Source organism: Corylus avellana, chromosome 6 (genome assembly GCF_965113065.1).
Source record: "Corylus avellana chromosome 6, dhCorAvel1.hap1.2, whole genome shotgun sequence".
Taxonomy (NCBI): domain Eukaryota; kingdom Viridiplantae; phylum Streptophyta; class Magnoliopsida; order Fagales; family Betulaceae; genus Corylus; species Corylus avellana.
This window is the reverse complement of record NC_142495.1, coordinates 7,703,386-7,714,951: the sequence shown is the minus strand read 5'-3', so window position 1 is coordinate 7,714,951 and position 11,566 is coordinate 7,703,386. Positions and strand designations below refer to the sequence as shown.

Here is an 11,566-nt window from a genome sequence, read left to right as displayed (position 1 = left end):
TTCCTCATTCGGCTTGCTAGCCCGCATGGGTCTAATTAATTGTAAGGTGGTGGTCCTACACTACCACGTGACAAAAGTTTGGGGAAACTTCACTTAGGACCCCCAAACTTCCACCCGTTTTGAAATACCCCCCCTGAACTTCAAAGTCTCTCAATTTAGTCCCCTGAACTTTCAATTTCTATCAATTTGGACCCTTGTAACATTAAACTACGTCGTTTTGGATGTTTTATACCCATTTTACCCTTCTCCAAAACTACGTCGTTTTGTGTCCTAAAATTACAACACCTACCCAGCCCAAAACGACGTCGTTTTATGCATTAATTTTTTTTTTTTTTTTTATTTTTTAAAAAAGAAAAGCAAAATAAATAAATTTAAAAAAAAAAAAAAAAAAAAAAAAAAAAAAGAAATTGGGGGTGGCTTCAGCCACCCCCTTGGCCAAAATGGGGTGGCCGGACCACCCCATTTTTGGCCAAGGGGGTGGCTGGAGCCACCCCCTGGCCGATCTGGGGGTGGTTCGACCACCCCCATGGCCAAGGGGGTGGTTCGGCCACCCCCATGGCCCAAAAAAAAAAAAAAAAAAAAAAGGGGATCGGGGTGCTTTGGGGGTGGCCGGACCACCCCCAAGGGGCTGGGGTGGTTTCGGCCACCCCATACCGGCCGTATGGGGTGGCCGAAACCACCCCCAGCCCCTTGGGGGTGGTCCGGCCACCCCCACGATCCCCCCCCCCCCCCCCGCGTTTTTTTTTCGGCCTTTTGGGGGTGGCCGGACCACTCCCATGGCCAAGGGGGTGGTCCGGCCACCCCCAGACCAGCCAGGGGTGGCTGAGCGACCCCCTTGGCCAAAAATGGGGTGGTCCGGCCACCCCATTTTGGCCAAGGGGGTGGCTGAAGCCACCCCCGATTTCTTTTTTTTTTTTTTTAAATTTTTTTTTTTTATTATTATTTTTTTAATATTAATGACCAAAACGACGTCGTTTTGGGTTGGGTGGTGATGTAGTTCTGAAGCTCAAAACGGTGTAGTTTTGGAGTAAAAACGACGTAGTTTTGTTTAAGTCCAAAACGGCGTAGTTTTAGTCGAGGGTAAAATGGGTATAAAAAGTTAAAAGGGTCCAAATTGATAGAAATTGAAAGTTCAGGGGACTAAATTGAGAGACTTTGAAGTTCAGGGGGGGTATTTCAAAACGGGTGGAAGTTTGGGGGTCCTAAGTGAAGTTTCCCCCAAAAGTTTTTATTTTTTTTTATTTTATGGTAAATTTATTGAATGAGAAAGACAACGTACGAGTAACTTTGATGGTGAAATGAGAAACATGTGCTAGCTAGATTCATTCACAATCAGCCATAAATAGTAATTTGAGCAGCTGCAAAAGGCAAAAAAAGGTAACTTTGATAACACCTAGCTAGGTGGGTGCCAATCAAGAATTTAAAATATATATTTTCTGATGAGATGGCGTTTGAGTAAATTAACTCCGAGGTAAGGTCAGTTTGACGAGTTAGAGCTTATTTAAAGAGCCAGTAAGTCCATCAAGATCATTCAAGTGATAGTTGTTTACCAATTATAACCCTAGCTATCACAACCATGAAACTAGTTGTATCATTCTTCCTCCTTGCCACCCTCCTAGCAACATCCCAGGGAATTTCGCACCAAATCCACCTCCTTAAACCGCATTCCGGCGCCGCCGGCCACCGCATCCCGGGTGTTTCCTGCCTGAGTTGGCGTCTGGCCGTGGAAACAAACAACATCCGTGGATGGGACTTGGTTCCCGAAGCCTGTGAAAACTATGTTGGACACTACATGCTCGGCCACCAGTACCGTAAGGATTGCAATGCTGTGGCTTATGCCGCTTACCAATATGCCAAGAGCCTCAGCCTCCCCAAGGATGGCAAGAATGTTTGGGTTTTTGACATTGATGAGACTGCTCTCTCTAATCTCCCTTATTATGCTCAACCTGAAAATGCATTTGGGTATTTTTTTTTTTTTTTTTTTCTGAGCATGCAATTATTAATAATTATGATTAATTTGTATCTTTTTCTGATTATATATAGTTCTCAATCTTTATTAATTTCAGGGCAAAGGAGTACAACGATACATCCTTCGAAGAATGGGAAAAGAAAGGCGCAGCACCAGCAGTGCCTGCGGTTCTTTTTCTCTACAAAAAATTAGTAAATCTTGGGTTTAAGATTGTGTTTATATCAGGAAAGACTGCAACTTTGAGAGCAATTACAGAAAAGAACTTGAAAAATGTCGGTTACCTGACTTGGGAGAAGCTTATACTCAAGTAAGCATCTCTGATCTCTCTCTTGTAAATTATCTCAATAAAAATTTAAATTTTTTTTCTAAATTATAGTAAAAATTGCTCAAAAGAACTCTACATCGATCTAGTCTGTGTGTATGGTAACTGAACAAATCCTTGACTATATTATATTAATAGAAAGCAACCATATTCTCTATCTTTCTTGTCTTGATTTAACCCTTTTCATGCATGATGATTTTTGGTGGCAGGCAAACCTCTGAATCGGGTACCACAGCAGTAGTGTATAAATCAAAGAAAAGAAAGGAGCTCGAAGCTCAAGGTTACAGGATCCTTGGCAACATGGGAGATCAATGGAGCGATTTGTTGGGGACACATGTCGGCAATCAGACATTTAAAGTGCCGGATCCAATGTACTACATTAGTTGAACGTTGCGCTTGTGATCTTTTGATTGAATCCGTCGGTCGGGAGCTAATCATATGTAAATCTTGGATGGGCTGTATCATATATGTACCCTTCAATAATGAGTGTTTCTGTGAGGAGTCAGTCTTCTTAGTCTTCTGGATGTCCTTGTTTAATTATGCTTTAATTATGAATTTGTTGAAGTTTTATGGTTGATCTGATTTTGCTTTTTCTTTGTGTTTTTTTTCTTAATCAAGTTTCCAAGGTTTATTTTCGCTATAAAGTAGAACTAATAGACGTAAAATATGTTTAATGGATTGGGGGAATATGGAAAGGGTAATCAAATTTAAGAGATATTTACACATTTTTAATCTATGATGCGTACACACTCGACAGAAACGTCACGAAAGTGACCCAAACCCCACATGAAATGTCCATTAGATTTTCTTCTAACAAGATAAAATATCATTACTTTAAAATATAACAACAACAACAACAACCAAAAAAAAAAAAAAAAAAAATTACACTTTACCTCCCTAAAGTTTCAGGCCATTTTCAATTTAACCTTCAATGTTTCAAAAATTGTAAAGCACCCAATTAAAGTTTCAAAAATTTTCTGTGTGACTCATCTGTTAACCATTTCCGTCCAATTTGACTGAAAATTAGTCATGTCACGTGTATTTTTTTTTTTTTGTCTTAAATTTTCAAAACAATCCCCATATATTTTAACAAATTTCAAAAATACCCTCAAGTCAAACCAAAATTTTAAAAAATAAATAAATATATAAATTGGGGGTGGTCGGCCACCCCCCATGGGTCGTGGGGGTGGCCAATTGGGGGTGGCTTCGACCACCCCCATTTGGCCTCTTGGGGTGGTCGGCTACCCCCGATGGGCTCACCACCCCCAATCCAGCCGTTTTGGGGTGGTGGAAACCACCCTCATTTAGCCACTTGGGGTAGTCGGCCACCCCCAATTTAGCCAAATGGAGTGGTCAGACAACCTCAATTTTAAAAATAAAAATAAAAAATAAATTTGTAAGACCAATTTAGTATTTTTTTATTATTTCTGTTAGAGAAAACATAAATTGTTAACAGATGGGCTATATTGAAAATTTTTAAAACTTTGATGGGGTGCATTCCAAGTTCTGAAACATTGAAGATTAAATTAAAAATAACCTGAAACTTTAGAAAGTAAAGTGTAATTTTTCTCAAAAAAAAAAAAAAAAAAAAAAAAAGATTCAAACATTACATATATAGCTATCGCAAGCAAGAGAGCAACACAAATATATAGTTCAACCCAATTAGTACATAGGACATAGCCAAATTTGGGACCGTATATTGACAGATATTGACAGATGGATATCATTTAATGGCAATTTAACATATCAAGACAAAACATTTTATCGTGGCATATGTGACAGCCAGCAGGGCAACAAAGCAAAGAGCTCTAGGGTGTGTTTAGCAATCAATTTTGCATAAGTCTCAATTTTTTTGAAAAAAATATCTCTCCAACATTTGTTTTTTTTTTGGCACATCGACCAATTACTTTTTGTTATTTTTTATTTTTATTCAAACAAATAATCCACTACAAATATTTATTATTTTTCCATACAAAAAATTTCAAACTTCTATTTACTTTATATCACATCAATCACTTATAAATTTTTTTTACCACCATCTATGCCCCTTTGGAGAAAATTAAGGGGAAGGTTAATTCATTAGAGCTCAAATCTAAGTGGGTCAATGCTTTCATCAACTTCTCCAAACTTACTGGAATCGAACTAGATAACCTAACTAGATAACCTAGCTATTACAGTCAAATTAAGTTTCACCATACTACTCAATTTCCCTAAGCTTTAATGTAATGGGAACATAATCATCTCTAGTTTAAATGAACTTTGAACTGGAGAATATACAGTTATTTATAGTGGAGGTGTATTTTTGTCTTTTCACTTTTTGAGATGACAAAAATACCGATCCACTATAACTAACTGGATATTCTCCAGTTCATTTGGATTTGAAAGGATCCTAATTCTAGGTTAATGTTGCTGCAGTGAGCTATTTATTTCCAAGATACAGTCCTTGAAGCTTGAGGGACTCACTGAATTTTTGGTGGAGTGGAAAGAGTTAGCAAATTCATTGAAAAATCTAAGGTTAAAAGATTTGTTAATTAAGCGATCAGAGGCAGAGGTGGAACCTCCCGTAGCCTTGGGGTACTGGGCCCTCCAAAATTTTAAAATTTTCTTTTAAATTTTAGGTATTTTTATGAATTTGACACCCTAAAATTAATTTTGTCTCCAAGGTAGAAGGATCTGGTCCATCTGGGAATTCCGCTAAAAAGCATATTGTTATTATATATTAAAGAGGAAACATTTTATCAGGACCATCCAGATAACACCCCTTTTATAGCCCCCAATCAATAACCGACACGTACATAAGCAAAAACATAAAAAGTGCACAAAAATAAGTTGAACCAAAATACACTAGATTTTAGGGTGATAAAATTCCTAAAGGGTTAACCTTCCACCTCTAGGTTTTAATTTTGAAGCATTAGAAAAGGGTTTTGAAGTATTAGAAACGGGTTTTTGGGCATTAAAAACGGGTTTTAACTCGAGTCACAGCCGGTGGGGTTTGATGCGTTCACCGCCGGCCAGACTCGTGGGTCCGGCAAGACCCACGGCGTGGGAACATGGGTCTGGCCTGGGTCTTTCCGGCTACCGGTTTTTTTTTTTTTCTTTGATTTGGTGTGATTGTTCTCACTTTTATTTTTTGCATTTTTCTTAAGTTGATGATGTGTCACATAGTAATTAGATGCTACAAAATGGCTGTTATTAGAATGGACCTAATAATAGGGGCTCTCTATATTAAAAGGTACACTAAAAGATAACATAAAGGATAAGATAAATAAATACAAGTATGGTGCATATGGAATTCTGGTGTGCCTGTTGCTTTACAATTGTATTGCAATTATTAATGCTGGAAAGATACAAAAATAACAATAGAAAATTAAAAGACAATAATATAACATGGCTGTACATATATGGCATTGGTTATTGAGCATTAGATACCTTCAACATGTGAATGCTATGCCGTTGAACTTAATTACAACATTAATTCAACCATGTATGAAATTGTTTTTCACGTTGATCATATCCTAATTAATTCTCTTTTCTTCCTTATTGATTATTCCTTTTTTGTTTTTTTTTTTTTTGTAACAATCTTATCGATTATTCTATTCGAGTCTTGGAAACTTGTGTTTTCCATGCTGCTATATAAAATTGCCACATGCTTCGTCGGCATTACCTATACCTAATAAAAACAAATTAATAACTTTTCTTTTATGCCATCAAGGTGATCTCGATCTTTAGAGGATCTTTTACTAGTCAACAAGCAAAAAAGCTACCAATTAAATACCTATTTCTTATATTCTGCATCCATTTCTTTACATTTTCAAAACGATAACTTTCTTGGGAAAGCTGGAAAAGTTGATCTATAATTGACGTCGCCATTACTTGCTTTTGTTGAATTCGATCCCATTATATATGGAGAATAATTCAGCTATGACGTGGAATATAATATATATAGTGGGGTTAGCATGTGATGGATTATCGAGCCTACAATATTCTTCTAAAACATGATGATCGATACACATGATGAGAAAGTGCTCGATCGGGGAGAATTATTTCCAGCCCCAGACAATGGAGTTGCGGGATGAAGACGGCAGATCAATATGGCCAAACAAAAAGGTTAAAAATTGTAAGCCATTAAACGTGTGTGTCACATAAATCAAGAACAGCTTGTCTGCTTACATAAATTTTTTACCTAAATATATGAAATCAAAAGGAGGTGCCTTACACTGTATTCACAGAAATACGTACCAAATTAATCAAGTCGCCTCTTGATTGGTTCCCTGGAAGAATAAGGCTCATTGACATGCAAATGTCAAAAACTTGCTCACTTTTTGGCCACAGTTCCTCCATTGGACGGTCCAGGGGCCGGGGACCTTTTGGGACTTCGGCAATCTTATAAATTCTAAAAACTCTTATAAAAATACTATCTTTTTGTTTTTCAATTTTATTTCCTATTTTTTATTGCTAAGAACTAGTAATATATAAGTTGGGGGTGCGATAAGCGCTGAATGTTACACATTCAAGCTCCTTAACTCACATATGTTAATTCCTTAGCATTATTATTTGTTTGATTTTGTGTTGTTTTTTTGTTTTTATGTTTTAAATTAAGATGCAATTAAATCTATTGATTTTGGACTTAAAAGCATACTTTGAGAAGACTTAAAAGATATGATTAAGCTTAGCTAATCATAATAGAGGACTGATATGATGTGGTTAAGTTTAATCAAATAAAAGAAATGATTAAATCGAAATTTCTCTAATTGGAGTCAAAATCGGATTGGATTCAAATTTGGATTCTGAGAGCCCTTACTATCAGGTCCATCCTGATAACACACTTTTTGCAGCCTCCAATTATTACGTGACACATCATCAATTCAAGAAAAATGCAAAAAATAAAAGTGAGAACAATCACACAAAATCAGAGAAAAAAAAAAAAAAAAGCCGTAGTCGGCAAGATCCAGGCCAGACCCATGGATCTAACCGGTGGTGAACGCCTCAAACCCATCTAGCCGTGACCTACTTCAAAACCCGTTTCTTATACCTCAAAACTCGTTTCTAATGCCCTCAAACCTGTTTTTGGATTCAAAACTAAAACCTAGAGATAGAAGGTTAACCCTTTAAGGATTTTATCACCCTAAAATTTAGTGTATTTTAGTCCAACTGATTTTTATGCACTTTTTATATTTTTGCTTATATGTCGATTATTGATTGGGAGTTGTAAAATGGATGTTATCAGAATAGTCCTGATAAAAGATTTTCTCTTTTTTTATATTATTATGACCCCATTAAATGTTTAATTTTTTGTTCTCTATATGAAATGTCTATTTAAAAAAAAAAAAAAAAAAAAATAATCACGGGATGTGTCTCTCGCAAATATAGAGAGACTATATATGTTAATTAATATACTTATTTATTTCTTATCAAAAAAAAAAATATACTTATTTATTTACTTAATTAAGTCTGAACCTCTATACAAAAAAAATAAAAAATAAAAACATGATTCCGTAATTTCCGTCCTGATTGGACCAAAAGGGACTGGGTTAAACGTACTGGCATGGACCTGCCGGCCCACTTGAAAAAGGGGCACCATTGTAAATGAATAGAACAAATGAAGTTTCTGCACAAGATGTAGAGCCTATTTAATGGAAGCAGCAAATAGGCATTTCACGTAGCGAAGTCATTTTCCATCTCCTTCAGTAAACATAGGAAGCTAGAAAATGTTGCCACTCTTCTTTCTCGCCACAATCGTGGTAGCCTGCCAAGGGTCGGACCTGGATCCGACCCACCAAATTCACTTTCTCCGGCCACAATCGGGTTCTCACGGTGCCCCGGTGCCGGATGTCTCATGCCTAAGTTGGCGACTCGGGGTCGAAACTCGCAATATTATTGGGTGGTCAACGGTCCCAGAAGAGTGTGAAGGGTACGTGGGGCACTACATGCTAGGCCACCAGTATCGGCAAGACTCTAAAGTTGTTGCTCAGGAGGCTTTAGTCTATGCTCGGAGCCTCAGCATCGCCGGCGACGGCAAGGATGTGTGGATCTTTGACGTCGACGAGACTTCGCTCTCTAATCTGCCTTATTATGCCAAACATGGATTTGGGTACGTGGTCTATTACAAAAATAGTTGTCATTTTTGTTTCTTTTTAATTTGGTAATTAACCAATAATTGCATGAACAGTGTTACTTTTCTCAGATTGATTTTGTGCCGATTCTTTGCTGCAATTTAATGAAACAATTTATGGCCTCTGTCGTCGTAATTATTCTGATGGTTCTACTATATACTTTATCAAATTTATGTGATGGAACGACTATTCTAGAGTCTAAACCTTGTAAAGACACCTATTCTAACCTACTTGTGAGAAAGTAGGTTACAAGTTGCTTGTGATTAATTAATTAATGGTGCAACATCAGATTGAGATGAGTGTAATAATTATTTAAATTAATGCTCGATATTATAATTTTATTTAGTTATATTGACATGATATTTTAATTAAAAATTTCATAATTAGTTTGGAGTATGTGATACGTCAATATTATTGAACAATTACAAGATAAAAATATATTATTTAGCATTTCTTGATTTATTTAACGATAATACAATAATAAACCATGTGCCTCATTAGCACGGGACCTTGTGATAAGCTCTTAAAGTTTTTTTTATTAAGGTAGTTGAAAAAAAAAAATCCGAAAGGGCATGAAATGAATTGCTTCTAATATTAAGCACTTCTTTTTCTTTTCATTGGGAGGATATTAAGCACTTTTAGTAATGTTAATCTTATTCATGGTTAATTAAAAGTCGCAATATTCATTGCCGGAACTAATCAGATTGAAATTTCAGGGCGGAGCCTTATGATTCTACGTCATTCAACCAATGGGTCCTTAAAGGCAAAGCACCAGCATTGCCGGAGAGCCTGAAGCTGTACAAAAAGCTGTTATCTCTTAAGGTTAAGGTTGTCTTCATAACAGGAAGAGCAGAAGACCAAAGAAATGTCACCACAACCAATCTAAAGCATGTTGGATACGATACTTGGGAGAAGCTTATACTCAAGTAAGCTAACGACAATAATAAATGCCATTTGATAGACCGTTACATTATACGACTCTCAAGCTAATATTCACTGTCACATCATCATAGTTAAATAATAGTCGTATAACAATCTACTAAATAACATTATTCACGATATTAATATTACATTTTATTAATATGTGCCCTTCAATTATGTTGGAGTATACTATAATATAACATTTTTTATGTGCATCACAAATATGGTACGTAAGACCAAACTCAGCCCCATTGCCATTATCTGTGATGGGCACCTTTATTTAGGCAGCAAGGTTCATCATGCTCAAACCTGCCGTCTTAGTTGAAAAATGCATCCCACCCACCGCCCACAACAATTGAGCCACTCAAGAACAATATTCCTTATTCTCGAAATATTAATTATTTCAACTTAATTTAATTTATAAAAATCAAATCAAATTTTGTGGAATCGGGTTGTTTTGTGTGATATTAGAGCTAATGACATTTTGGGTTGCAGGGGCTCATCATATACTGGAAATACATCCCTGGTGTACAAATCAGCTGAGAGGAAGAAGCTTGAGAAGAAGGGATATACAATCATCGGGAACATTGGTGATCAGTGGAGCGATCTCTTGGGGGCTAATGCGGGCAATCGGACCTTCAAATTACCGGACCCAATGTACTACATTAGTTGATACTTATTAAACTCTTATTTTTAATAAATGAAAGCCCAACTGAGAGCTCATTGTGCTTCATTTTTCGTTTAATAAAATCCCTTTAAAAAAAAAAAAAAACAAATTATGCTCCATAAATTTCCTCATTTGCCCTTGGTTCAACTGGACCAGATCGAAGGTCCAGTACGTTTAACCCAGCCACCCTTTTCATGGAGGAACTGTGGCCATTGAAGTGATCAAAGCGTATCCTAAAAAAAAGTGAACTGGTTTTGACATTTGCATGTCGTCAATGTGCCTCATTCTTCCAAGGAACCAACGGGTGGCCTGGGGGTGACTTTGGTACTTCTGTGAATACAGTGGAAAGCACCAACTGTTTTTTATGTGCTTTAATTTTATTTCAACTTTATTGGTGAGTTTAAATAAGCAGACAAGTTGTTCCTGACTTATGTGACACGTTTAATGGTTTACAATTTTTTTATGTTAAGAATATTACTTGTTATTTACTTCTTTAGGTATTATTAGTCTACTAGGTTTACCTTTCCTTATTCTACTAGGTTTACCTTTCCTTAATCTATTAGGTTACTTGCCTCTCTATAAATAGAGGCCTCTGTATTCATTATTATTATTAGAGTCAATACAATGTAGTCTATTGTGTGCTTTCGCTCTCTCTCTCTCTTCTCTCTCATCTCTCTTTCTTCCGCTTCTAATATATTATCCAATATATTTAACATGGTATCAGAGCATTCTAACATGGTATCAAAGCCACCTTTCTGTGGCCTTCAATAAACGTCCTTGACGTTTTCCGGCGCCGCCAATGTTATCCGGCGCATCCATCCCTCTGTCCCTCACGGTTCTCTATCTTCTCCTCGAAGTTTTCAGCAGATCACTATACCGCTTGAAAGCCCGAAAGCCAACCGTCACAGAGCCGCCTCACTCAGTCCCATCGCGCCTCCACGCGCCGCCTCAAGTTTCGGTTGCTCCACCACAGCCGTTCCGCCACGGACCTCTACAAAGCTCCGATCACAACAACGGTACCGTCAATCACCAGATAAAGACCAGACGAGTCCATATCTGTCGAGATATCTGCCAAAGACACCCTGACGCGCCGACACGCGCTGCCATAAGGTGCTGCTCTCAGTCCACGCGCCGCTGCAGTGCCTCCACACGCCGCCAGGTGAGGTGGATCAGCTTGGTTTCGGCCACCGCTCCATAGATCCGTCGACGACGGTCACATCGCCACTAAGAACGCCGCCATACCACGTGGGACGCGCCTCCACGCGCCAGTAGAAGCTTCTGCGCGTGGGATTCACGCGCCATAGCTCCGCCGCCAGTGAAGCGCGTGTATCACACGCGCCCGTGAATTTCTTCTATTTTCTGCAGCCATGTGTCATCCTTTCAGAGAGCCACGTCAGCCCTAATTGCCACGTCATCATAGCCACGCCAGCCATCAGTGCCACATCATCAGTGCCACGTCAGCCTGTGTGCCACGTCATCAGTATCAAGTCAGACCTTACCACGTCATTAGTGCCACGTCAGCGTTGACTTTTCAATCGTTGACCGTTGACTTTGACTTTGACCACTGAAAAAGT

General features: G+C 37.9%; 2 protein-coding genes across 2 annotated transcripts; both read left to right on the top strand.

Moving 5' to 3' along the window:
- Nucleotides 1-1,478: 1,478 nt before the first annotated feature.
- On the top strand, nucleotides 1,479-2,882 carry LOC132187771 (stem 28 kDa glycoprotein). Its single transcript, XM_059602195.2, has 3 exons — nucleotides 1,479-1,962; nucleotides 2,067-2,276; nucleotides 2,501-2,882. The coding sequence occupies exons 1-3, from the start codon at nucleotides 1,577-1,579 to the stop codon at nucleotides 2,676-2,678; spliced, it is 774 nt and encodes a 257-aa protein (XP_059458178.1). The 5' UTR covers nucleotides 1,479-1,576; the 3' UTR covers nucleotides 2,679-2,882.
- Nucleotides 2,883-7,999: 5,117 nt separating this feature from the next.
- LOC132188718 (stem 28 kDa glycoprotein-like) lies at nucleotides 8,000-9,998 on the top strand. The gene is made up of 3 exons (XM_059603246.2): nucleotides 8,000-8,382; nucleotides 9,121-9,330; nucleotides 9,821-9,998. The coding sequence occupies exons 1-3, from the start codon at nucleotides 8,000-8,002 to the stop codon at nucleotides 9,996-9,998; spliced, it is 771 nt and encodes a 256-aa protein (XP_059459229.2).
- Nucleotides 9,999-11,566: the final 1,568 nt, after the last annotated feature.

Bases quoted from the DNA above. Each gene is read 5' to 3' on its own strand.
- LOC132187771 (XM_059602195.2), top strand. From the start codon at position 1,577: ATGAAACTAGTTGTATCATTCTTCCTCCTTGCCACCCTCCTAGCAACA. The intron at 1,963-2,066 runs GTATTTTTTTTT...TATTAATTTCAG, and splicing joins CAACCTGAAAATGCATTTGG to GGCAAAGGAGTACAACGATA. The intron at 2,277-2,500 runs GTAAGCATCTCT...TTTTGGTGGCAG, and splicing joins TGGGAGAAGCTTATACTCAA to GCAAACCTCTGAATCGGGTA.
- LOC132188718 (XM_059603246.2), top strand. From the start codon at position 8,000: ATGTTGCCACTCTTCTTTCTCGCCACAATCGTGGTAGCCTGCCAAGGG. The intron at 8,383-9,120 runs GTACGTGGTCTA...TTGAAATTTCAG, and splicing joins TATGCCAAACATGGATTTGG to GGCGGAGCCTTATGATTCTA. The intron at 9,331-9,820 runs GTAAGCTAACGA...TTTGGGTTGCAG, and splicing joins TGGGAGAAGCTTATACTCAA to GGGCTCATCATATACTGGAA.